The sequence below is a fragment of the Limulus polyphemus genome, unplaced genomic scaffold (assembly GCF_000517525.1).
Source record: "Limulus polyphemus unplaced genomic scaffold, Limulus_polyphemus-2.1.2 Scaffold758, whole genome shotgun sequence".
Classification (NCBI taxonomy): domain Eukaryota; kingdom Metazoa; phylum Arthropoda; class Merostomata; order Xiphosura; family Limulidae; genus Limulus; species Limulus polyphemus.
Window position 1 is genome coordinate 276,629 of NW_013666368.1, and position 24,538 is coordinate 301,166.

The 24,538-nt window shown below is 33.1% G+C and overlaps 1 protein-coding gene across 4 annotated transcripts in view; it reads left to right on the top strand.

Annotated features, from left to right (window-relative positions):
* The window catches only part of LOC106460354 (TGF-beta receptor type-1-like), a 46,457-nt gene that overhangs the window by 7,531 nt on the left and 14,388 nt on the right, over positions 1 to 24,538 (top strand). Inside the window, exons 3-4 of one of the 4 annotated variants that reach the window (XM_022387050.1) lie at positions 1,268 to 1,404; positions 9,153 to 9,310. In XM_022387050.1, coding sequence (XP_022242758.1) covers positions 1,349 to 1,404; positions 9,153 to 9,310 — 214 coding nt within the window. In that variant the 5' untranslated portion in view covers positions 1,268 to 1,348. Of the gene's footprint in view, positions 1 to 1,267; positions 1,405 to 8,776; positions 8,932 to 9,152; positions 9,311 to 24,538 lie in introns of those variants that run through there. The other 3 variants (XM_022387049.1, XM_022387048.1, XM_022387051.1) reach the window with 3 other exon arrangements.

The following is a 24,538-nucleotide window of genomic DNA, read 5'->3' on the forward strand; positions in this document are numbered from 1 at the left end:
AGCATTTCACAAAAGTTTTATCATTGAACTTATAGTATGTATCTAATTTAAAATCGAATTTCATCTTGTTTTAAGATAATAGCAAACTAAACTTACAACCTTATGCAGTACAGTAAATATAATAATTTTTAATTAGTGATGTACAGTACTTGTTTTTTGATATCTTTTACATATGCTTCAAATAACATCATCCAATGTATTGCTAATTCAATAAAAATTTAGGTCATATATTTCTATTGAATTAGCAATTTTTTGGATGTTGTTGTTTGAAGTGTCAAGTTTATGTAAAATATATCAAAAAACGAGTACTGTACATCACTGTTTAAAAATTATCTTATTTACTGAACTGCGTATAGTAGCTGTCATGTGAAAATGTTCAAATATTATGCTATGTTCTGGATTGTACAAAATATTATTAAGTTATGATTTTGGCAACAAAAAACATCAGTTCACATATCTACACTATTTAAGTATAAGTTGTCTTTAGTTTACAATAAATTGCCCCACTAATAGCATGAATTTAAGAGTTGCTACTGTATACCAATATGAGGTATGGACACCAAAGTTATTTATCCATTTTAGAAAGTTTTATTAGGAGTGAATTGAAATTTTATATAACCTTGATAACATTCTGTTTTTCTAAGTAAAATCATTTATCGTTTGGCCTGGCATGGCCAGGTGGTTAGAGTGCTCGACTCGCAACCTGCGGGTCGCGGGTTTGAATCCCCATCCCACCAAACCTGCTCGCCCTTTCAGCTGTGAGGGCATTATAATGTGATGGTCAATCCCACTGTTCATTGGTAAAAGAGTTGGCGGTAGGCAGTGATGACTAACTGCCTTCTCTCTAGTCTTTCACTGCTAAATTAGGTATGGCTAGCATAGATAGCCCTCATGTAGCCTTGCGTAAAATTCAAAACAAACAAACATTTATGATTTCTAGAAATGGCATTAAAATTAAAAATCTGAGATTCACTAAAATAGGAAGATTGAACACATTTTTTTTATAATTTTAGGTTCCAATAGATAAATAATATCGTACAAGTAACGTAAAGAAACAATTTCTATTATTCGTCAAAAATAAGAAATACATATAGAAATTATATATATAATATAATATTTAATGAAATTAAGTAAAAGTAGTTTGATCTGACTCTTGTGATACTCTGAAAAAGAGTTATACTCAATTTTTATTACATGCATATAATGCAGTGTGTATTAATTGCATTACATATGTAAGTTATGATCTTGCATAAATATTTTGATGAAGAAGAAATGCTTGTCTCCAGCACTGAAATGTCACTGCGATATATGTGGAGATGCTTCAAATCATACATGTGACACTGATGGTATGTGCTTCACCTCCACTTCTATGAACAATAAAGGAATTCCTGTACATTCTTACAGGTAAGGAAACTGTGAGATATATCATATTATGCTGTTATAGCTCTTATGAATGATTATTGTAAATTCTCATGTGACTTCTATAATCATACATTTGAATTTAATATTGTAGATGCATTATACTTCTGTTGACATGATTTGATATGCTGTAGCCCATAATTTTCATCTGTTTAATCGGTAAGGACTTGTATTTGGCTAGTACAGTGCAGTTGGAATTTTAAAATATATCAAAAAGTAACATATCTTTAAACATTAAAAGTATTTATGCACTGTACTAAGATTTTTCACAGAAACTTGCTGCTAAGCATGTTTTGTTGGTGATACATTAAGTGAATCTTCCATATAAGCCTTGTGTTTTTTAACTTCAGATTTGACATTTTCATCTCATTTCAGTTCTCTTATTCAGTTTTGGTCTTTACCTTACGCTGATATTTGTAGAACTAAATAAATGTCCTTTATCATAATAAAGATAAATTAGATATTAACTAGCTTTAAAAGTTTTTTTTTTTTTACCACAGCTTTAGTGTTCTTTATTATGGCTTGTGTAGATATGAGATTATTGTTATGAATTGCTTTATACACTACTAACAATGGGACTTACAGCACCAAAACACACTGTATGTGTATTTATAATAAACCTAAACAGCTGAAATTATCATTTTTAGAAGAATCAGTATTGTGTTTTAATCATATATATATATAAACTATACATTTTTTTTAAATCTTGCTCAGTAGTTTTTACTTCTGTGCATTATTGGATACCTGATAATACTCATTGCGTGATTCATGTAGTAGTAAACAACACTAAGCAGTCATATCATATCTGAAACAAGTGCTATTGTCTTTTTCATTAAGAAGATAATTGTTTAATTAAGCCCAAATCTGAAGATTAAACTTTTTCTGAACATATAAGTTTAGAAAGGGTGAGATTTAGAAGAAGAAAACAGTTGTTTGAAACCATTAATTTAAATACTCTATATAGTGTTTGTCACAGTTAAAAAAAAAAAAAACTTTAGGGATCAATTATTATCTTGTAGATTTTTGTTGAACACTCATCCTTTTCACAATTTGTTCATCTGTTCTATAAAAAAATGTTAAAATATGTGTTGAAATATTTCTAACAAAAACAACAACAAAGCTCTGGTATAGTTTAAAAAAAATTCTGACCTTTCTTTTTGCAGAAGAAAAACCCATTTTACTTTGCTTAATGCAAGATTTATTTATACAAATTTTAAATAAATAGTATGTTTTAATTCACTGAAACATTGATAAATATATATATATTTAAGTACTTCTGATTGTGTAAGAAGCATATGTAGAGATGCATGTTCTAATGTTTTTATCACATTTTTTTTCTACAAACTGGAATTTATTTTCTTTACTGGAAAAATAGTATGAAACGTTTGAAAGAAGATTAGGGTGCTCAACTCGCAATCTGTGAGTTGCAAGATCCAATTCCATCACCAAAAATACTTGCCTTTTCAGCAGTAGGGGCATTATAAAATAATGGTCAATCCCACTTTTCTTTGGTAAAAAAATAGCCCAAGAATTGGTAACTGACTTCACTATTGTCTATCACTTCCTAAAAAGTCTTATAAAGAATAAAAGTAGAAAAGAACTACACAGCACTATGGCAAATAGAAAAAAAGGTTGTATTTGTTTTTAATATTATAATCGTGATGTCAGTTATTGCATTTGTAATAAATAGTAACAGATGTTTTTGAATTTGTTACTAATAAAAAAAATTGGATTAATTGGAAGTTGACAAATTTTCCTTATTTCTCCCTGTATATATGAAAAGATTCACCAATTGCAAAATAAAGTTAAATATCTTCATTTAATTACTTGATAGCCTTTTGACATTTATGACTAAGCATTTATACTTAATTTGAGGCACTTCCTCAGTTGTGTGAATTGTGCTTTTTCATTCAAAAGTTACTCAATGTATTCTGCTGATGTCTTGCTGGTAAAACATTTATTGTATACATCTATATTATATATGAAAATGCTTATCTGATTTTATGAACTGCACATAAGGAAAACATTTTGTTTAAATTGACATTTAATGCAAATTGCATGTAGACTATAACATGGCTATGTGTTTATTGCAAAGTAATTCATAACCTATAACTGTAATCTTAATTTTTCTGAGTCCAAAATTAAAAAAAAAAAGCTAATACATAAAATAAAGATTGTATATACAGGTATTTCAACATGTTTCATTTAACTTTAGTTCAGGTTATGCTTAGCTTTAATGAAACTGTAAATAATTGACAGTGTTAAAACTTGCGCTGTGATAGTATTGGCCATGATATATAATCTTACAAACAAACATTGGAACTGTATATATCACTTGATCTAGTTTCTGTACAAATTACTGTAATTTACATCAACTGTTATTGTACAGCTGGTGGACTCTGCTCAATCCTAATTAGTCTCAAGTGATAAAACTCCTGTCAGAATATAAGTGTTGAACTTTATACATACACTAACACTGTAGCTGAAACAAACAGCATTGTTTTTATGCTTTTCAATAAGTGTAAAGTGCATGTATATCTAATAAGGTGAATCAGTAATACTTCCTGTAAACATAACCTGCTGATAACATCACTAGAAACAATACCACTTAGTTTTCTAGTGGAAACTGTGCAATAGATTTTATCTGATGAGAAGAACCTTGAATTAATCTTTTAAATAGACTTGTACATAACATACCATAGACTTGGAAACTTGGTAGAATCAACATTCAGCACTCAGTTGTATGAATACTCATCAGTTCCGAACAACAAACATGTTCTGTACATACTACTGCTACTTAATTTAACCTATATAAAAGCTGGTGTGGGTCAAATCATGTCACTTTTGACAGATACACAGTCAAATAGGTGGCTGACAGTATATTTAAAAACTGTGTAGAAAACTGAGTTGCAAGTTTTTTTAAGAGTGTAACAGACCACCACAACATCAAGAGGATCTGACAGTTACTTCAGGGGAAATACCAAGACTAGTTCACAGCATTCTATAGTAGTTTTACTTTATATCTTAAACTTTCTTATAAATAAGCTCCACAAAATCAAGATGTTCTACAAATATATTGTAAAGCATGTGGAAACTTTTCATCTTCTGAGTCTTCCATTTACTGACATACAGAAAAAGGAAAAAAAAGAATCAAGTACCTATTTGAAACTTTAAATGAAAACACATTGAAACTCTATCATGCTTTACCTTATAAAGTTTGCCTTCCAGATTCTAGCAATCCTTTATGATATTATGCTTACCTTGAACAGAGCAGTCAAGGTCTGAATCTTTAAAATTGCTGTCTTTTGGGTGAGAGCTAGAAAAATGGCCAAACTTTTGGAACTTTTCAATTAATGGATCACCATCTCTAAATAAGATGTGCCAAAAAAGCACCTCACTTGTGGAAGGTCGCAGAAGCCATGTTTAATGTTAACAAGAGAGAAATTGTATCTGTCTGACTTGGTTTGGTATGGAACTAAAGGGGGGATCTGATATCGTAAAATGATATTTGTGAATCACCACGCTGAAAAAGGGCTGCTGTCACTGACTTCTGCCTCTCGTCATCTTTAACAGTGATCCTTCAGTACACGAGTTTGTGCACTCTTAAAACTGTAATAACTATTAATGGATGCCATAGAATAGAGAGATTATAAGGTTTATTGAGATATATCTGGTTTATGAATATAGAGGAATAAAATTCTTATACAAATGTTAAGAAAAGAAAAGTAACTGTTTTGAGGTAATAGTATGCAGGATCTTCATTGGATGCTGGTTAAATCACCTGCCTGCTTTGGCTAATTACTACTCATCAATCTATATACTTTGTTTTTTTATATGCTTCTGCTACCAGCATGTTTATTCTAAAGGAACTTTGTCACCAGCATCGCTTCAACTGCAACCTTTGCGGGTCTCTCTTTGCCTTGAAAAATATTTTGAAATAATTTTGAGGGCATTTCTAATGTTTTCAAGTGAGCTAGCAGCAAGGAAAGCATGATGTACTCCATATAACTGTTTATTCCTGTCACTGGTATGCTCCTAATGCGCAATTGCTGCTCATAAACGTATAATGACATATAAGTGTACTGAGGAAGTCAATAAATTGCGACACATATAAAAAAGACATTTTTCAAATATAATGACTCGATTTACTTACTCCAGAGGGATGGAGGGAACACAGTCATATTAAAAACACTCCTGCAAATAACTCTAAAACGTTGTATAATGTAAATTCATACATTTATTACATTCTCATGCTGTCATTTCTGTTTACATTGTTGCTTAAAAAGAGGCCAGAAAATGATAGTCACGGTTTCAAACTTTTTTTGAGGGACCATGCTCAGAATTCTATTGGGGAATTGTGCTTATAGCACAATTTTTGACCTTTGGCCCAAGCTTTAACCTACACCAACAAGATTACCCACGTACTCTTAAAGATAATGGAAACCCTGGTCAAATGTATGTACTCATGCAGCTGTTTGCACATCTGGGGAAGTGATATAATAGCTTATTAATAAATTTAAATATCTTGGGTAAAATGAGCTAATTATAATATACTTACAGTATAATATTAGGTGCATAAAAATTATTTCTATAATCAGAAGTTAGTGTTATACCATTTGAAAGGCTCAATCTATTTTTATTATTTTGTTTTAATCATTTTTTTCCTATATTCAAAAGTCAATAAATACATACATGTAACCAACTCGTTTTATGTCATTTTATAGTTTTCAGTGGAACTTCACCAAATTTAAATGTGTTTTTCTTTGATAACTCGTAATAAAAGACTAAGGATTAGATTTTTAACAAGTCAATTGAGGAGTTGGTTCCATTTAGTTCAGGTCTTAGTTTATGAATTAACAATGTTTTTTCCTACATACTTTTTCATCTTTGCATTTGGATAGAATCTTGAACATGGATAAGTGTGTTACTAAGTCACTGTCTCAGAGTGTGCCATCTTTTATACTGGATTTATTATCACTTAACAAATTTGCATATCCTTGAACTTGTGTCTTCAGCCATCTGGTAGTAGATCCATTATACCAAGAGCTGCATGTAAAACATTTAAATTCATAAGCAAAATTAAATGTTATTAGAGACTACATTCTGTCCTTAAAACTGAAAAATTCCCAGTCTACATTGTGATCTGTGAATAAATTTCTATAAAAAAGTTTGCACGTTTGTTTCTTCATTAACATCACATCTGCCAGTTTAGGGTAGTACTATTAATATTGTTCTTATTGTTTTTTTGGCAGATTAGAAATGAGTTGTTTGCTGCTTTCAACATCATATAGATATTCCCATATGAAAGTTTTTATGTTCTTTATGCAGATATTCAATTGTGCTGGTGATTTTACCCGATAATCTAAGATCTTCCTTACTCAAACTAAAATCTTGTCTAAATTTTTCTTGAATTGTAGTGGAATAAACTAGCAAAATGAAAAGATAAACCTGTAAGTTTTTATATTATCATAAGCTATTATTTAATGTTAAATTTAATAAATATAGATGTTTGTTAGAGGGTACGTGACTTTAAGTTTGAGAAACTTTGACTAATATCTAGACATGGATACATTGGTTATAAATATGAGTAAATATTAGTTCATTGAGGTATTTAATGGGAAATTGTGAAGTATTCAGTGTGTGAATGATCAAGTTATTCACTAAGAGTTAGTGCTTCTGTAAGCTAATCAGTATAATAATTAACTTTTGTTAACAGTCAAATAAATTTTGTTTACTGTTCTTAGTGAATTAGGCCTACAATAGTTTCTTTTGAAAAGTTTTCTATTTGAATGTTAGGCCTAAAGGTGAAGGGGATGATAGCAGACATTCAAGAAAAAATAATCTGTTATTTTTAAGTGGATTGGATTTTACATTATTCTTACCAAATAATCCAAAAGAACCTGCCCAACAATAGAACACATTACAATATATATATACACACACACACACACACATATGTGTGTGTGTGTGTCAAGGATAAATTAATTCTCTCCATAAGTTAGCTCTGTCACTGTGTTCTAAGGACATTTCCTAGGATTTCCAGATGTATGATAATTTTTTTGTTATCTGTATGACATGGTTTTGAATTGAATTTCACTAAATTGTGTAATGAGGTTTTGTGGAAAGACAGAGTTGTGAAAAAAAATCTGAAATGTTAATACATGTTATAAATAGTGTTTTTTAGCCACAGATGAGCTGCTCATAGAACAATTGAGTTTGTTGTTTTTTTTCAAGTACAAACTTTTATCTCATAGCTCCATCATCTCTTGACTCATTTGAGATCTAATTAAGGTTTTTACACAGGAGGTCAAACCCTTTTGATTAATGTATTTGACCATGCCCAAGGTCTCGTAGATTACCCCCCCCCCCCATGTTTTGATACCTGTGGTGGGCAGAGCACAGATACCTCATCGTGTAGCTTTGTGTTTAACTTTAAACGAATTCACAGATTAATTTATTCTAATCCTGCCAAAAAATCTTTCAATTTGAGGGTAGGCTGGTACAGATCCTGATGAGTAATAAAATTGAATCGGGTATATGTGTGTGCCCCACGCTTGGTATTGCTGGTGCACAAAATTATAACTAATAAAATGGGAAAACAAAAGTCTCCTACATTAATTTACCCTAATCCTGCTTAAAAGAATTTCAAGTGCCATGGCTATTAAGGATTCTCTCTTCTTTTTTTCCCCCCAGTGAATAAGATGTATGTATATGTGCTGAAAAGAGACAATGTAAGAAGGAAATCGTGTCCAAACTGTTTTATGGTTTGATTTGGTGAAATAAAATTTCTGTTTGATGGTGCAAAATTATGTAAATTATGTAGTTGAATATAATATGCAATACCAAGATAAATGTTAACTTTTAAATAAAATAATTTTTTCAAGTTGTTGTATAAGTATGTATACATGAAGCTTTAAATACCATTTATATGAGAAAGGTATATTTATGTGTGATCAAGTGTTCTCCAAAGAAACAAATTTAAGTTAATTAGTTATTTTAAAATACAATAATATTTTATTGATACGTAAAACACAGTTCTCGTGCAAAAATGTTAAATAAAATAACAAAACGAAAATCAATGTTTTTACCTGCACAATCATTTATAAATAAATCAAATAAATGATTGTGCAAGTAAAAAAACGTTGATTTTTGTTTTATTATTTTATTTAATATTTTATTGATTCCTCTATTTCTGATTTCAATTGTTTTTGAAAAATTTCACATTCCAGAAAAACTCTATGTTCTTAATGTTTTGGTACTTGTAGTGATTATTTTATTAAAATAACTGTTCAGGATTCCAAAGGAATTTGTAAATGCAGAGTCTTCTGCTTTCTTCCTCTGTTATTTTTCTAAATAGGTGCATTGCCAAGAAGAGTATGCTCCCCCCTGAAAATCCATTGATTTGTCTTCACTCAAAGCTTGCAAGTTACCATTTTGTAATTAAATGCTGCAGTGACTATGACTACTGTAACCTTTATCTCTCTCCATCATTAGCACCCCCTATTCCTGAAGGTAAGCGAAGGGCCTCAGTACCTATGACTTTACCATCATGTTATGAAGGAATATCAGTAAAACTTTTCTTGACTCTGTTGCCAATAGAAGCATGTTAGACAGATTTCTACCATCTACATGCTATCTTCTTATCAAGCTTTGAGGACACCGTTATTTTGTATTTAGACGGACGTTAATTTTTATTTGTTTTTGTTTTTTCCTCTATGATTTCTCTTATTCAGGTGTCTGGACAAGGCAAAGATGTTTCCACCAGAACACCCCCTGTGGTGCCTAAAGTCAGAAATGAGCAGTTCAAATCTAGTGTTAATCTGCTGCAGCGATTATGACTATTGTAATCAAGACCTTCACCCTACTCTACCCCCGGCCCCTGAATCCACAGGTGGGTTTGGCAGACTAGCAAAAAAAGGGGTGCAGCTAAAGACAGCATTCTTAATCTGTTGAAGGCTTGCTGGCTGGTGTACTTGTATGTGGCTTCTGCTTTTGTGCTGCTTGACTGTAATAACATTAACATGTGGTTTGTTTCTCAAGGTAGAAGTAGTTTCATAAAATAGTGCAAGAAGATCATAATATCTTCTCAAAACTTAAAATGGTACAACACTTGTTTTTCTCATTAGTTGTGTAATTGTCATCATTCATCTCCAACTATGCATGAATTGTGTTGTCTCATCCTGTTCCTTACTTGAATAAGTAAAATATTGATAATATCTAGAAAGTTTGATTTATAAAATTAGATTTACAGAAATGTAAGTTTGGCAAAAAATCTCATAGTAATAGGCTTAAACAATAAAGCACATAGACTTAAGTTAATACTATGTATAGTTTAGATATGGTAGTTGTATTACATGTATTACTTTATATGCTGTTACAGGCTACAGTATTTATCAGGTTATAACTTTTTATAAAAGTCAGTTTTGATATACTTACATAGGGGTTGTATTTCAGCAAAAACTACATATTTCATGCAAACAAAAATGAAGATGTATGTAATTGTGGAGGATCTGTGCATTTAGCTTAAGCAATTTTTATTATACTATAGTTAATTATGTATGTTCACTACTCACTAAACCTAACTAAGCTTACCAAATGTCTTTTCATCTTTGTGGCTATCAAACAGATGTGAATTAAAACAAAAACATTCTCCAGAATGAAAAGAAATTTTGAAGAAACTACAAAAACGTTCTGAAGTGCGGAGTTTGTTCCTAGTGTTGTAAGCTTGCATTAGATGACATTGTTCATCCTTGCAGGACTTCCACCTAGTTATTTTACATGAAACCATAAATTACTGTTCAGCCTACTGTTTACTTTGAACTGACATAAATAGATTATAATCTGCTCAATCCAGTTGTATATAAAAATTGCCTTAAACCATTTTTAAAGCTGTTTCATTAGTAATTGCACAGACCAAATTGTCTAACATAAAAGGGGTAGGAATGAAACCTGTTGTAATAAAATAACATACAGAGGAAGAAAAACACATGTTAAACAATACAAGGATTATTTAGGGATGATAGTTTCTTAGCAAACATAGACCTTTATTTTGGAATGGGCAAAAACTTTTTTAAACATTTGAGTGCATTGTTTACAGGGGAGACTCATTGTATCTGTACAAAAATAAAACTGTTAACTTGTTTTTCATTTTTCTTGGCAAATTACACCAAATAAATGTTGAAAATATCAGTTCTAAAATATTTTTGAGTTAAAAACTACTATATTTTACTATCTCTATGGGTTCGGTTAAATTGACTGAGTTCATGACCCCAAATTGACCTTCAGAATTGGTAATTTGTGAAAGAGAGGATGTGACAGGTGGGTGTAACAAGTGGTTCTGATTTTCTAGTTTATGGCTCCTTTGTTTTTTGTTTTGGCTGTTGATGAAACTTAAGCCTACTTCTTTATACTACTGGTACTACTAGATTAAATTATTTTTATTTGGTTACAAGATGCACCTAAGAGCACAGAATAATAACACACAAAAAGTAAACAATTTCCTAAAATTATAATAATTTTTCTGGCTTTCTAACTTCTGAAATAACAAACTCTGCCTTTAAAATTTCTTCTAAGCTCATCCATGTAATTCCCATGACAAAAAATTTGAAACTGAAGATGAAATAGACAATACCCTCTACAGAAACAAAAACAATGTAATATAATATATCATTAGATGGATTAAGAATTTGGCTTTCTATTTGTTATAAATAATATAGTATAAAATGTCAGCGAAAACTACTGGTAATTTGTGAAAGAGAGGATGTGACAAGTGGGTCTGATTTTCTAGTTTATGGCTCCTTAAATATATAAGGCTGTGTTGGAGGCTGTAAAAATTATGCTTTGCTTGAGTAATAACAATAATATAATAAGTAATTTACATTAAATTCATTACTTCTCTGAGGGATGGTAAATAAATTCAAGAAGAGGAAAGACCTAGAGAGCAAATGTCTTTATTTTCTTGAATAACATTGCTCAAAGAGCATGAAATGCAAAAAACTATAGATAAATTGTCACTCCAAAGGAAAAAAGTATGGCATTATCCATCTGCATCAATAAATGCACTTACTTCTATAGAAACAACAATGCTTGTGTTGCACTTTTAACAAAAATTACAGCAATCTGCTTCACTTTTGTCAGGTTTTTTATTTCACCGGAATCTTTACAGTAGGTGTCTGTGACTTGTTAATGATAAATTTCAACAATAAACAGACAGCACACAATCCACTTGTTTTAAAATAATATATATTAAAAATAAGCCAAATGTATGTACAAAAATTAATTACACTACATGGTTATCACACTATTGTATCTAGAACTTTAAATAATTCTATTTTTAACAAAGTCCATACAGGTGGGTTCAATTAATTTAGAACACGCTTTGACAAGACAAATTATTCTCTTCTACTCTGTTATCACAATACAATCTGCAATTATAACACTTTAAAAAATCACCACAATACACTATTTATGGCTAAATTTACAAACACAGTCTATATCTATATCTCTCACTAACTTTGTCTTACTTTCACTAACTCTGTATCTTCACCTATTTATAACATGTGACAGAAAAAATATATAGATATCTAGCCCTATAGTAACAACAATATTACACATAACAAGAAAAATTTGATTATATCAACAATATTACAAAAGCCTAGTACAACAGTTAAGCTGCATAAACAATGTATGACTCGTACAGTGTTATGTAACAAACTTGTCATAACTATCACTTTTAAAATACAGTGCTTTGCAAAAGTCTTCACCCCCCTGTGCTGGTAATCAATTTTAGATATTTTCTTGTGAAAGACATAACTTGAATGGCTAAAAATATTTATTATATTAATAATAGACATGTTTCTAAAGATTACAAAGAACAAAAAGTGCATTGTTACCCAATTTAGTGATATAACACAAAAAATCTTTAAAACATATGTTACAAGTCTTCACCCCTTAACATGATTATGCAGATAATATTTGATTGAAGCGCCTTTGACAGCTGAAAGTCGTTTAGGATAACCCTCCACAAGCTTTGCACAGTATGCTGGAGATATTTTTGCCCACTCCTGCTTGCAGATATTTTCCACTTCTGTTGGAAGGAGGTCTTTGATGCACAGCAATTTTCACGTCTTTCCAGAGATTTTAGAGTGGATTTAGGTCTGGGCTTTGACTTTAATTTTGTTTCTCCAAAACCATTCTTGAGTTGCCTTTGATCTGTGTTTAGGATCTTTGTCCTAGTTCAAATGTAAACCTTTGACCGAGTTTTCAGTTGACTTCTTCAGGTTTACCTCCAACATCTGTGTATATTTTGCACTGTCCATGATCCCATTAATGCATACAAGTTCTCCAGTGCCAGCTGCAGAAAAACATATCCACAACATTAAAGGACCCACCACCATGCTTGACAGTTTGGACTGTATTTGCCTGGTCTTGAGCAGTGTTGGGTTTCTGCCATACGTACTGTTTGTCACTTAGCCCAAAAAGTTCTATTTTGGTCTCATCTGACCATAGAACTTTCTGCCACATTGATGTAGGGTTATTGAAATGTTTATGGGCATAGTCCATTCACGATCTAACATACACCTTCGTCAGTAGTGGTTTCTTTCTTGCCACCCAACCATACAAGCCTTGTGTGAGGTATGTGATATTGTCAGGGTATGTACAGTAACTTTAGTTGCTGCTGTTGAAATCTGCAGCTCCTTCAGTGTCACTGTTTGCTTGACATTTACTTCTCTGATGATTTTTCTGCTTGTTCAGGTGCAGACTTTCTTAGGGTGACCTGATCTTGGCAAGGTTGAGACACTTTTCATCTCTTCACAACCAATTTTATAGTATTTAATGGCAAATTGAGAACCTTTGAAATTGATTTATAGCCTTCTCCGGAATTGTGCTTCTGAGCAATCTTCTCCTTTAGGTCTGTAGAGAGTTATTTACTCACCTTTCTCAAAGTGTAACAGTACACCAAATTTTAACTTTCAAAATACTCTGCTTAAATCAATACTGATGGCCCTATATGACCAAAAGTTTTTTTCACGTGGCTCTATAAGATACTTTGGTATCTAATATAGTTGTACAGAGCCACTTGTATTCACGTTGCAGGATAGTGACATAAAGTTAAATCAATAATGATAAAAGCTGAGGGGGGTGAAGACTTTTGCAATATGTGTTTTCAAGCTTTTTTTGTGTGTGTGTTTTGTCACTAAATTGGTTAACAATGCAACTTTTGTTCTTTGTAATCTTTAGAAACTGGTCTGAGGTTAATATAATAAATATTTTTGGCCATTTGAGTTATGTCTTTCACAAGAAAACACTTAAAACGTATTACCAGCACAGGGGGGTGAAGAATTTTGCAACATATTGTAGCTGTTTAACACTCTTTTTATAAAAACTATATAATAACTCTTAAACTGAACAGTGTTGTATATCGAACAACAGCTTTTTTTTTTTCTCTATTGCAATTTCTTTTGCCCCAATTCTAGTTTATAATTTTGAAGAAAAAACAATTTCCTAACATTCTTACTGAAAACAATCGTTATGTCATTGAAAGGCACTTCACAAATGTGCAACTTTCCTACACATTTATTTTGAATATAAGAATGAAAATTAAAAGAGAACTTGACAAATAATTTTTTGCCCACCTCAAAACTAATATGTTCAAGTTTCAAATAAAAAACAAAAAATGGTATTTCCATTAGGTGTAGACCTACAGTATTAAGACTTCTCATTCAAACTTTTTATCCACTGCACTATTAATTTTGATGTATCAATAAGCTATATAATAACTTAAATAAATTTTACAACAGAAAAAAAAGACCATTGTTCAAGTTATGGTAAACTAAGTATTAAATTACTTAATTCATGAGCAGCTCACATGTATACCTCATGCAAAAAGTTATTTTTTTACCTTTTAGTTACTTTAATTTAAAAATGTGCATAAAAAAAACAAATTTGGCTTTTCTAAGCCTAGTATCCAAAAAATAATTTACGTAGCTTTCAAATATGCATTTCCAAGATACCTCACTTCACACACAGAATAACTATCCATCGCATATTTGCTTATGAGACTTGCATGACACTAGTTTTGAGCTAATCCCACCTAAAATTTCTCATGTTTAACATGAACTATGCTGGTGCATGATAACATCTTTACCTGACAAAAGCCCTCCCCAGTAGAAGGGTGACACAACCTCCATGCACAGTAACTCCATTTAAGCACTTGCACTCAAAATAACTTTATTCTTTTCCTTGGCATTCCCTTGTACAGATGTGTTGATTTTTCAGTCTACAGTTAGTTTACTGAGATTTGCATTAGTACAAAGGAACGTAGTTTTACCTTAGCTTTTTCTCAAAAGCATTGAATATTGTAATGAATTCTCAAGTGACAATGACTTCGACTTTGTTCTGTGAAGCTGATGAGGCTACAAAACACAGGACTTGTTTCTGCTATGGCTTCTGGAGGCTCGTTGCCTGTTGTGGGTTCTCTCATCCATTTGAGAATGACAAGGAGGATGACAAATTTGACTGACTGTTCCCCCCACCTGGGTTTGCTTTGAGTACTGCCTTGCCAGTCAAGGAAAATTCTCACCCTTTCAGTCTCTTTCTGGATATGATTTTTCAGGTATATTAATTTTTTTTACCTGTGTTTTTTTTATTCTTCCTGTTCTTTACTCCATAAAACTAATTCTTGGGATTACTTTGTCTTTCCTCCTTCACTTGATATTAGGGTTCATGCTGATTTCTTTCTCAAACAACTCTGCACCCATAACCACATGCCTTGCCTTCTTTACACTTTTGTCTTGACTTACAGCCATTCTTCCTTTCTTTTTCTTGATTCCCAGTCTTTGGAATCTCTTTTGCCTATTTGGGGTACAAACCCTTTGTCTTTTACTTTGCTCTCTAGTGTCCAGTTTTTGCATTTTCTTTTCTTTCTTTTTTTTGCCACCCTCCTGCATTACATCTCCCATCTCCATATCATGTCTGAGGCACTTCATAGTGCCCCAGAAGGGTTTTCTGAAGAGGTTCATTTCCTCCTATTTACTACCTTAGCTCGTATCACTTCTTCTGCCCTGTCCCTCCTTACTTGTTAGGACTTGTTGGATTAGGATGCTGTCCTCACTAATGTTTACTTCACTCCTTATATACATGATCTTTGTTGAGCTCCCTTTCTTCCCTGTCTCCAGTGGTATTCGTAATTCAATGAAAATCCAGGCTGAAGCAGCTTGGCATGAGTCATCATTATCTTCCCTAGATTCTTGTCTTTCTCAACGTTGTCTTTTGACACCTGTTCCTAGACTGGATCAGTCTATCCCTACCCTTCCCATTCCAACTTCCAGACCTTCTTCCCGATATCAGGTTTGTTGCTTGTTTCATTGGTGACTATCCTATCGGGTCAGGTCTAATGGGTGCCATTCTATCTGACTTCATCGACATTTGTTCTAAGTTTCCTGCAGACAGATGAATTTTTTGGTTTCTCACCCACAGTCTCTCTTTCTCCCTCTTCTCATTTCCTTTTCTCCTCTCTCTAATCCTGTCTATTTTCAACATCTTAATGATGCAGTCTTGGATATTTTGGCAAAAAATGCAATCAAGAGGATATACACTCCTTCTTCAGGTTTTTTGTTCTTGCCTCTTTATGGTCTCCAAAGAGACTGGGGACTGGCATATTGTTATTAACCTCCTGTCTCTCAGTCAGTTTCCGGTCATTCCATGATTCCAAATAGAGAATTTATTTTCTCCCTGGTGGTTTTTTTTTACCCAGTCTGTGGATGACCAAGGTCAACAATATGTGATGCCTTTTTACATATCCTGACTGCACCATCCCTGAGACATTTTCATCCATCAGAAGTGAGTCTTTCAATTCTGTGCTCTCCTCTTCAACATAGCCTTGGCTCCTTATGTCTTCAATTGAGTCGTGAGAACCTTCACTCGCCACCTTCATGGACTGGGGTTGAGTTTCCATATCTACATGAATGATTGGCTTCTTCTTGCCCCTTCTTTGGAAGTGTCTTTCTTTCACTCCTCCCATCTTCTGCAGAATGCTATTCTATTGGGACAGCTTGTCAAGCTTTCCAAATCCTTTCTCATGTCAACACAGTATTTAGTACAGCTGAGTGTTTTTCAACTCTCATCTCAGTCAGGCTTCACCTTTGCCTTTTCACCTGTAGGCTGTAGAATGTATGGTCACCAAGGTTTGAACTTCTCATTTTTATCGTGTGCAAGAGATTCTTTCACTTTTGGAGACCCTGGCTTCCCTGGAATCACTCATTCCCCTGGGGTTTGCACACTTGCATCCTCCAATGCACTTTGCAATAATAGTGGAATCTTTTTTTTTCAGAATCCATTGTCTTCAACTGTAAACCTCCCTTCTTTTCACAAAGATTTATCTTGGTGGCTAGACCATGCCAATATGCTGGTTGAATCTCTATCTCTTCACAACTGCTTCCTTCTTCAGTTAGGGTGCATCTCTGAATGACAGTGTGGTTTCTGGCATTTGGAAACAAAAGGAATATCCACTTTACATCATCATGATCAAATTTCTCATTGTTTGTTGGGCAAGCTCCAATTTCCTTACTATTCTACTGGATCAGATGGTCATGATCCATTTTGACACTTTTGTGGTCATATCTTATGTCAACCAGCAAGGGGGTATCCACTCCAGGTCTCTTTGCTTTTGGCCATTGTACTTCCTCTTCTGGGCTCATTTATCAGGTCATATTTTGGCGTGTGATGTGCTAGATGCTTTGGTTGTCAATGCTGTCACCCAGGACTGGTCTCACCTTTTTTTATATGCCTATCCTTCTCTTCAACTCCTCTCTTGGGTCCTTACCTTGATACATAATACTCCTTGTTGGATCCACTTGGTGGTGCCTCTTTGGCCAGCTCAGCCCTGGTTTCCTGTACTGCTTCAGTAGGTGTCAGGACCTCCTCTTCCTCTACCCAGTATCCCCTCTATTACTTCAACATCAGAGGTCACTTTTTTATCCAGGGGTATCATCTCTTCATCTTCACATGTACGATTTGTCTGGTTCATCACCCTTAGGGCTGGAATCTCTCTGTGATTGCATAGCCCCCTTTTTGTTCCATTCCTTTTGTCCTTCAACTTTGTTTATCAGTGGAAATGGCCATCTGCCACTCCCTCCTGGCCATCCTACCTTTCTTCCTTTTCCTCTTTGTTGTTCAACAATGGTTTGTTGGTCTACCATTGCTGGTTATCAGACAGCCTTATCCACTACATTTGTCTTTTCCCATTACCATAGGGTGTTTTCTTCCCTTGTCCTCTCCACTCTGTTTTGATCCTTCCTTTTTCACTGATTCTCATGCCTTACTGAAACCTTAATGTGGTGTTGCACACTCTCACAAGTATCTCATTTCAGCCATTGGCTTCATGCTCTTTATACCAACTTTCTCTTAAGACTTATGTACTCCTCACCTGTGATTGCCATCATTTAAATATATATGCACTTGTTGCTTCTCGCTCTCTTTTTCATTGTATTTATTTACTCCTTTACCTGGATCAGTCCTTTCTTCCTAAGGCTTCAACCACATAGGAGGGTGATTGTTCTTTCTTTTGTATCTCCCTTCCTTCTATCTCTTACCTCTATGCTTGTTCAAACACAGATCAGCTCTTATGTCTAGTGTGGACTATTCAGTGTTACTTGTCACTTTCAGAGTTCCCACCATCATCTGTTTCTACCCTGGGACCCCTCTTCATCCAGTGACTTCTCACCTTCCACCCTTACTGGATGGGTCCGTCAACTCCTCCAGTTGGTCTATTCTTTCCTGGATGTTGGTTCTTGCAGGCTCTTTCATATTTTGTTGCATCATATTCGTCACCTGTCTCATTTTCCTTCTTCCCATTTTTGCCAGCCCTTGGACAAGAACCTCCATGTGGAAAACTCCCTACATGTTCATATCTAATTATCTTCATTTAGCTGTTTCATCTCCCTCTAGTTGCCATTATTCAATCGACCCACCATCATTGAGATGTGTGTGTTTTCTTTTTCTCTCCCTTTTTATCTACCAGGATCATGCCAAGTCACTGGTGTTGCCTCCCAAGATATTCTTATTTCCCAAAATCTGCATCATGCCAGGAGTAACAGAAATTGCTTAAAACATCCATCCTGGCTTTATCAGTGCCCACTGTCGAGGTGGGTTGTTCCACAAAACCTCTAGAGGTATCCTTGTCATATACTAAATTATTCAATTGCCTAATCCAGACCATACCATTCCATGGATTATGATGGGAAAAGCTGGCTCCAAGGAAGTGACTGTTCATTTCTTTGACTCACACTTGTTGGCTTTAAAAATAGGATTTTGTGGTCACCCATTGCACTGTCTTCAATAAAAGACCTTTCTGGCAGGCATCTGATGGGAATCTAGATGCTTCACTGGGTCTCCCCAGTAAATTCTCTCCATCCCTCTTAAAGTGGAGCACAGTAGACCCTTGCCTCTTATCAGTTCTTAGCCATTGGGATGATAGACCTTGGAGAATTCCTTACTAATTTGGCCTAGCACAATGCAGTGAGAAATAGAGTATTGGTGACACTGTCAGTATAGTGCAGGTCACCTCTCAAATAGCTGGTGTGCCCTCCTCCTGCAGTCTGAGTCTCACCAGTTGAGTTTAGGTGAGCACATCCAGTATGGTCTGATCATGCCCTAACCACACTACACTTATTGGCTTACTGACCACTCATGTGCATGTGGATAGTCATGTTCTTATTCTGCCAACCTCTGTGAAACTTGGGGCTCATTTGCCTCTCCCCTTTACATTCTGGGCAAAGATGAAAGGTAGCATCCCATGGGTATGCCCCTATGGAGCCCCTGCCATCAGATGTCACACTCCATAGGCCTTTTTTGCAGATGCTTTCTGAAGGAAGCTCATCTAGGTTTAAATTTGTTCCATCCCCTCAACGTAGGATTCTAGCTATTTTGTGTAAAAAGGTGAGGTATCATCTTGAAAGTTAACATTTTCCTAATCTGAAAATGTATTTCCAATAAATACACACCTCTTCACACATTCCCACCCAACCTTCCCACTTCTGGTGCACTTTCTTCTAGTCTCGTCTCTGAGAATGAAGTTATTTCAAGTGCAAGTACAAAGAAGAAGTTACCCCACATAGAAATTGTTTTACCTTTCTATTGGTAAAGGACTTTTGTTGGATGATGAAATCACTATGCACCAGTGAATTTTAGTTGGGAGCTAGTTCAAGGCTATTGGGACGCAAGTCTCATAGGTGTGTGAGGATTGTAGCTATTCTGTGTGAGGTGATTAAAACAGTAAAATATAATGCCCCAAAATTACTATAGCTTTATATATCTGGCTTTCTAACTAATCTATACATAGGTTTAACGAATTTCATTACTTACCAAAACACTGACTTCAGTCTACTCTCAATAAATCTACTAAAGAAATCATTCATTTTACTAAAATAAAAAATTTCATAATTATTCAGTTCACAAAATGGCCTTTCTGGAAGTGTCTCCAAACAATAAAGATGCTTTGGAAACACGTTTAAGGGACTCCAAATAATAATCAAAGTTATCTCAGGAAAAATCTGATTTTAATCATGTAAAATTGGTGCTAGACTGCATTGTTTTAATTGTAACGGTACTGCATATTAAAGAGGAATGACATGAACTTAAAAGATGTTAAGTTGCTTTTACTAACTGTTCATTTGAAAGTGTAGGATGAATGACCAATAATTTGCATAAAAATTAGCTAAGGAAGAGATCAGCATTGTTTTATAACACTAGTTGTTGTCTTGTTATAGCTAAAATATTAGCATTTGCAATTATGCTTTAATTTTTTGGTGAATACTATTTATCTTTTCCAGTATTAGTAATGGTAGTTAAACCATAATGTTTTGTTATCTCTGTTAGGTTAAATTTAATTCTGTCACTACTTGTCATTGATAAATTGAAACATCAACTGTGAATCAAATCATCATAAGACTGTTTATGTAATCTTTTTGTAGCTAATTTATGTCTGTAAGAATGGTTTTTGTTTACAAGAAGATCCAGTTGCAAGACTAAGGAGCGACTTAATTAACCATTGTTGTACAGTGCAGAATGCACTTGATGGGCTTAAATATGTCATATAGCACATGTAAATTACTGTTAGCAAGTGTATGCTTAATGTATGGTGTGTTGATACTTGCAGTGCTTGTTTTAAGGTAGTTTGAGTGTGAACGTGTAATGAGTGTATCCACTGGTGTAAGTGAATAGGTGCCCAACATCTTGGATAGAACAAGGCTGTTTGTTTTAAAGGTTTATTTTGTTGATAAGTAAATTCTTTAATAACAAAACGAGTCTGAGTGGTGAGTAATATATATATATATTTATTTGTTTGTGTGTAAATATTCAGAAGTATCTAGTCTGCATGCTTGTTGTCTGCTCCCCATAAATGTATTTATGGTTAGCAGTTGTAGCTTTATTGCTTTTCTCGGTAGCTTTCTTTTTCAGTGAGTGTGTCAACTCTTTAATATTTGGCTGAGGATTAGCAGCACTGTTAGTGTTCATGTATCACTATTTACACTTACAGACATTAGTACTCTTATGTATGTGGTAACAATTGAAGCAGAAATATTTTACATCTAGGTAATAAACATGCTTATATGTATATTTAAATGCAAGATGATGGTTTACTTCCTCAGCTTGTTCTGATTTACCATTTAATCAATATTTTCTTCCTTAACAAACCTTTTAACACAGTATGAAAGTGAGTAGGCATGTTTTAACTTATATGTGATTGTTTAAAGTTGCTTTTTTTCATATATTCCCTAACTTGTAATTATTGAAATTATATGTATTTTTAAAAAGTGGTTAGTTAAGTTTGTAGTAAAAACATGTTGTATCATTACAGGTGTATAGAGGGTTGAGTACTTTATATTAAAACAATTTTGATTATGCATATTGGCAAATCACATGACAACTACAGCTAATACAAAGTTGTGGTAGAGTGGCATGTATCAAAACTACATTATAACATGGTTTAGGTTTTGGTAGATAGTGTAGTGATCATTTTTGGGAGGGGTCTGTAACAGCCCTTTCCAATGCAAAATATTTATACAATCATATTGTAAAGATCAGTTCATATTGGGATTTAGAATTTCTAAGGTAGGGATATCCCTTGTACTCAATGCCATTGAAAACAAATGAACATGAATTAACCTGGGACACCAGGACCATCCAAAAAGAAACCACCAATAAGTCATATTCCAGCTATGATAAACAGAGTGCAGCTTCTAGTAACAAGTGAGAATCCAGGAATAGAAAAGTCACTGGCAAAAGCCATCTACATGTCTACAAGTTCCTTCCATGACATATCCATTCAGCTGTCACATATCTCAAGCAGCTGTAAAATGAAATGGGTATTCATGCATTAAATAATAAAATATACCTGTCAAATTGTTATATGCATTACCTGTAGATTTCTGTATGATCAGTGTTGAAACAGACACTGGAAAAACATTGTTTTCATACAATAGATGGATTATGAAAAGCTTGTAAGTAGGTGTGATTTGCTTTGTATGTGATGACCTTATGATGGAGCCTTTTACAATTGAAACTATGCTACATGGCTATTGTCAAGATGCATAGTCATGATATAGCATAACTGTATATGAGGACATGAACTATAATGATGTGGTGAGGCTTCCAAATAATTTTAATATAACATACTCATCCTCTGTAGTAGTGTGGTTCCATTACGAGCTTGTGACATCATTCTTTATCATTTGTAAAAAAGATCATATTGAATTGAAGAAATGTGGTAAATCAAGTTCAAAGAAACCTGAAGAAACCCTAGACATTTCAACAGGTGAACCTGTGTTCTTGCAAGTTGAAGTTATGCAAGCTCACCTTTCAAGAGCACTAGTTTCATAAGGTTTCTTTGAATTTGTCTTTTGTGTTTTTATTATCTTATTTCAAGTAGTAAAATTATGCTGAAGTTTTAGGCATCAGAATAATATATGTTTGAAGGATTTATAGGAAAAAGCCTATTTACTGTTGAAAGTAGGAACTAAAGAAATAACTGCTCTATGCTCAATACTTCTTTCTCTAAGGACCAAGTTATTCTTTTATACTTAAAACTTTAAGGAATTGCTAACTACTGGGCTTATGCAAAATATGACTAAACAATGTTTTGAGTTGTAGGTATATGTGCTCTCTACATTATCTTATTATGATAATGGAAATGTATTATCTAAGATTTTTTTTTTATTATACGCTCGTTTTAGCTATTTCGAAAAAAGAATTCTTTCATCAGTGGATCTACTAATAGTTTTCTAACTCTATGAGATCTTAGGGTTTATCTCGTATATTTAAAACTCAAAATGTCACTATTTTTGATTGAAAGTTTCAAAGATAATGAATAATCTGCAAACTGGTGCTCGAACTTCCATCTGTTTAATTATAATAATAAGCTTGATAAGATTTATAGATCTTAAGATCTATAACTACATTTCTTCCATTATCAAGTACTCAAACAAAAAAAAAAAAAAAATATCATTATAAGGATCTAACATTAAGTTATATGCAGTGTTAAAATTTGTTTCTCTTGTTCCAAATCTAACTGTTCTTTTATATGTGTGTGGAGCAACATTTTTTAAAATCAATTATTTAGATTATAAGTGCATGTTTAAGTGGGATTAGGTTCCTGAATATTGGGTATATAATGCATGATTTTGAATTATTAATCTCAAGTACATGTATATTTGCATGCCAGATGTTTATTGTTCTCCTTATAGTAAGAGTAAACTGGTTTTCTATTTTTACCTCATACACAACACCATACAGCAAGCTTACAAGCAGTCATCAAGCCAGCCTTGTCCAGAACCATTCATTCGTATGATTATGCTTCTTCATTTCTGGTTCATTCTACTGTACTCGTATCAGACAGTTTATGATTTTTTCAATATGTATTTGATTATCAACTCTGGCCACTGTTAGTATATGTTTTCTTTTTTAATTTTTAAAAGAATCTCAGTGGTATGTTGCCTGGTTGTTTCTTTCTTTATTCATGTTTTTTTTCAAATGAAAATAAAATCTCTATTTAATGGTTCATGGGTTGATTTGTATAAATTTAAAGTTTTCACTTAATACATATTAAAATGTTATTGTGTAGTGAATACTGCCTCCATTAAGTAGCACTGATATGTTGATGTTTATTTCAAACTTCCTGATTAGCCCTAGAAACATTAGTTTTACATGTTGAAATGCAGTAAAGAAAAAGTTTACTTATGGTGAAATGTGAATTATACAGATTAGACAACGTATTCATTTTCTTTTTCTTAAATATACATGTTTTTAATTATTAAACTGAGATGCAAAATATACTTGAAGAAATAAGTGCTTCTGCTTTTCTCTAAATTATTGCAGAATCTATCTGCTAGAATTTCAAGCAACACTGAAATATTTGAAATGTGTTTAATTGATATATTACGAAAAAATTATACTGGTTTAAGATATTATAGAATAACAATAAGAATAATTTTTGTGTCATATTATGCTAAATACTTGTCTCCAAACTCAGAAATTTTTATTGCCTGTCTTTATCAAGGCAATGAAGACTTATTCCAAAGATTTAATTTGATATATGAAAGAGAAATAGACATATTTGAAGTTTTTTCAAACATCAATGATTTTATACATGTTTTTTAATGAATATCTTGTTCAGTTGGGGTAAACATTGGTATTCTGAATAGGATTATTCTGAAAAATTAAGTGTTGTATTATTACAGATATTATATGCTAAGAAACAAGCTAGAAGGAAGAAGTGAACAAGGAATTATCGTTAAATCATAGCATAATCATGTTTTTTTCCTTGTGCATGCATGCCTAATCACTTTTGTTTGTGAAGAATGCTTCATCCTGTATACCGATGTTGTTAAAACATAAAGTAAAGATGTAAATTGTCCAATATATATATGAAATAGCTGATGAAGTAAGTTAATAATTGGATACTTTCAGCTCTTTGATTCTAATTTTGGAAATTCCTGACATTCCAATATAATTTTATGTCTTTTAAAATGTGTTTAATTTTAATTATTGTCATTTATCATAAACATGTGTAGTTATAACTTGTTATCCATCTGCACAGCTTACTAATTAACTGTACAAGGCT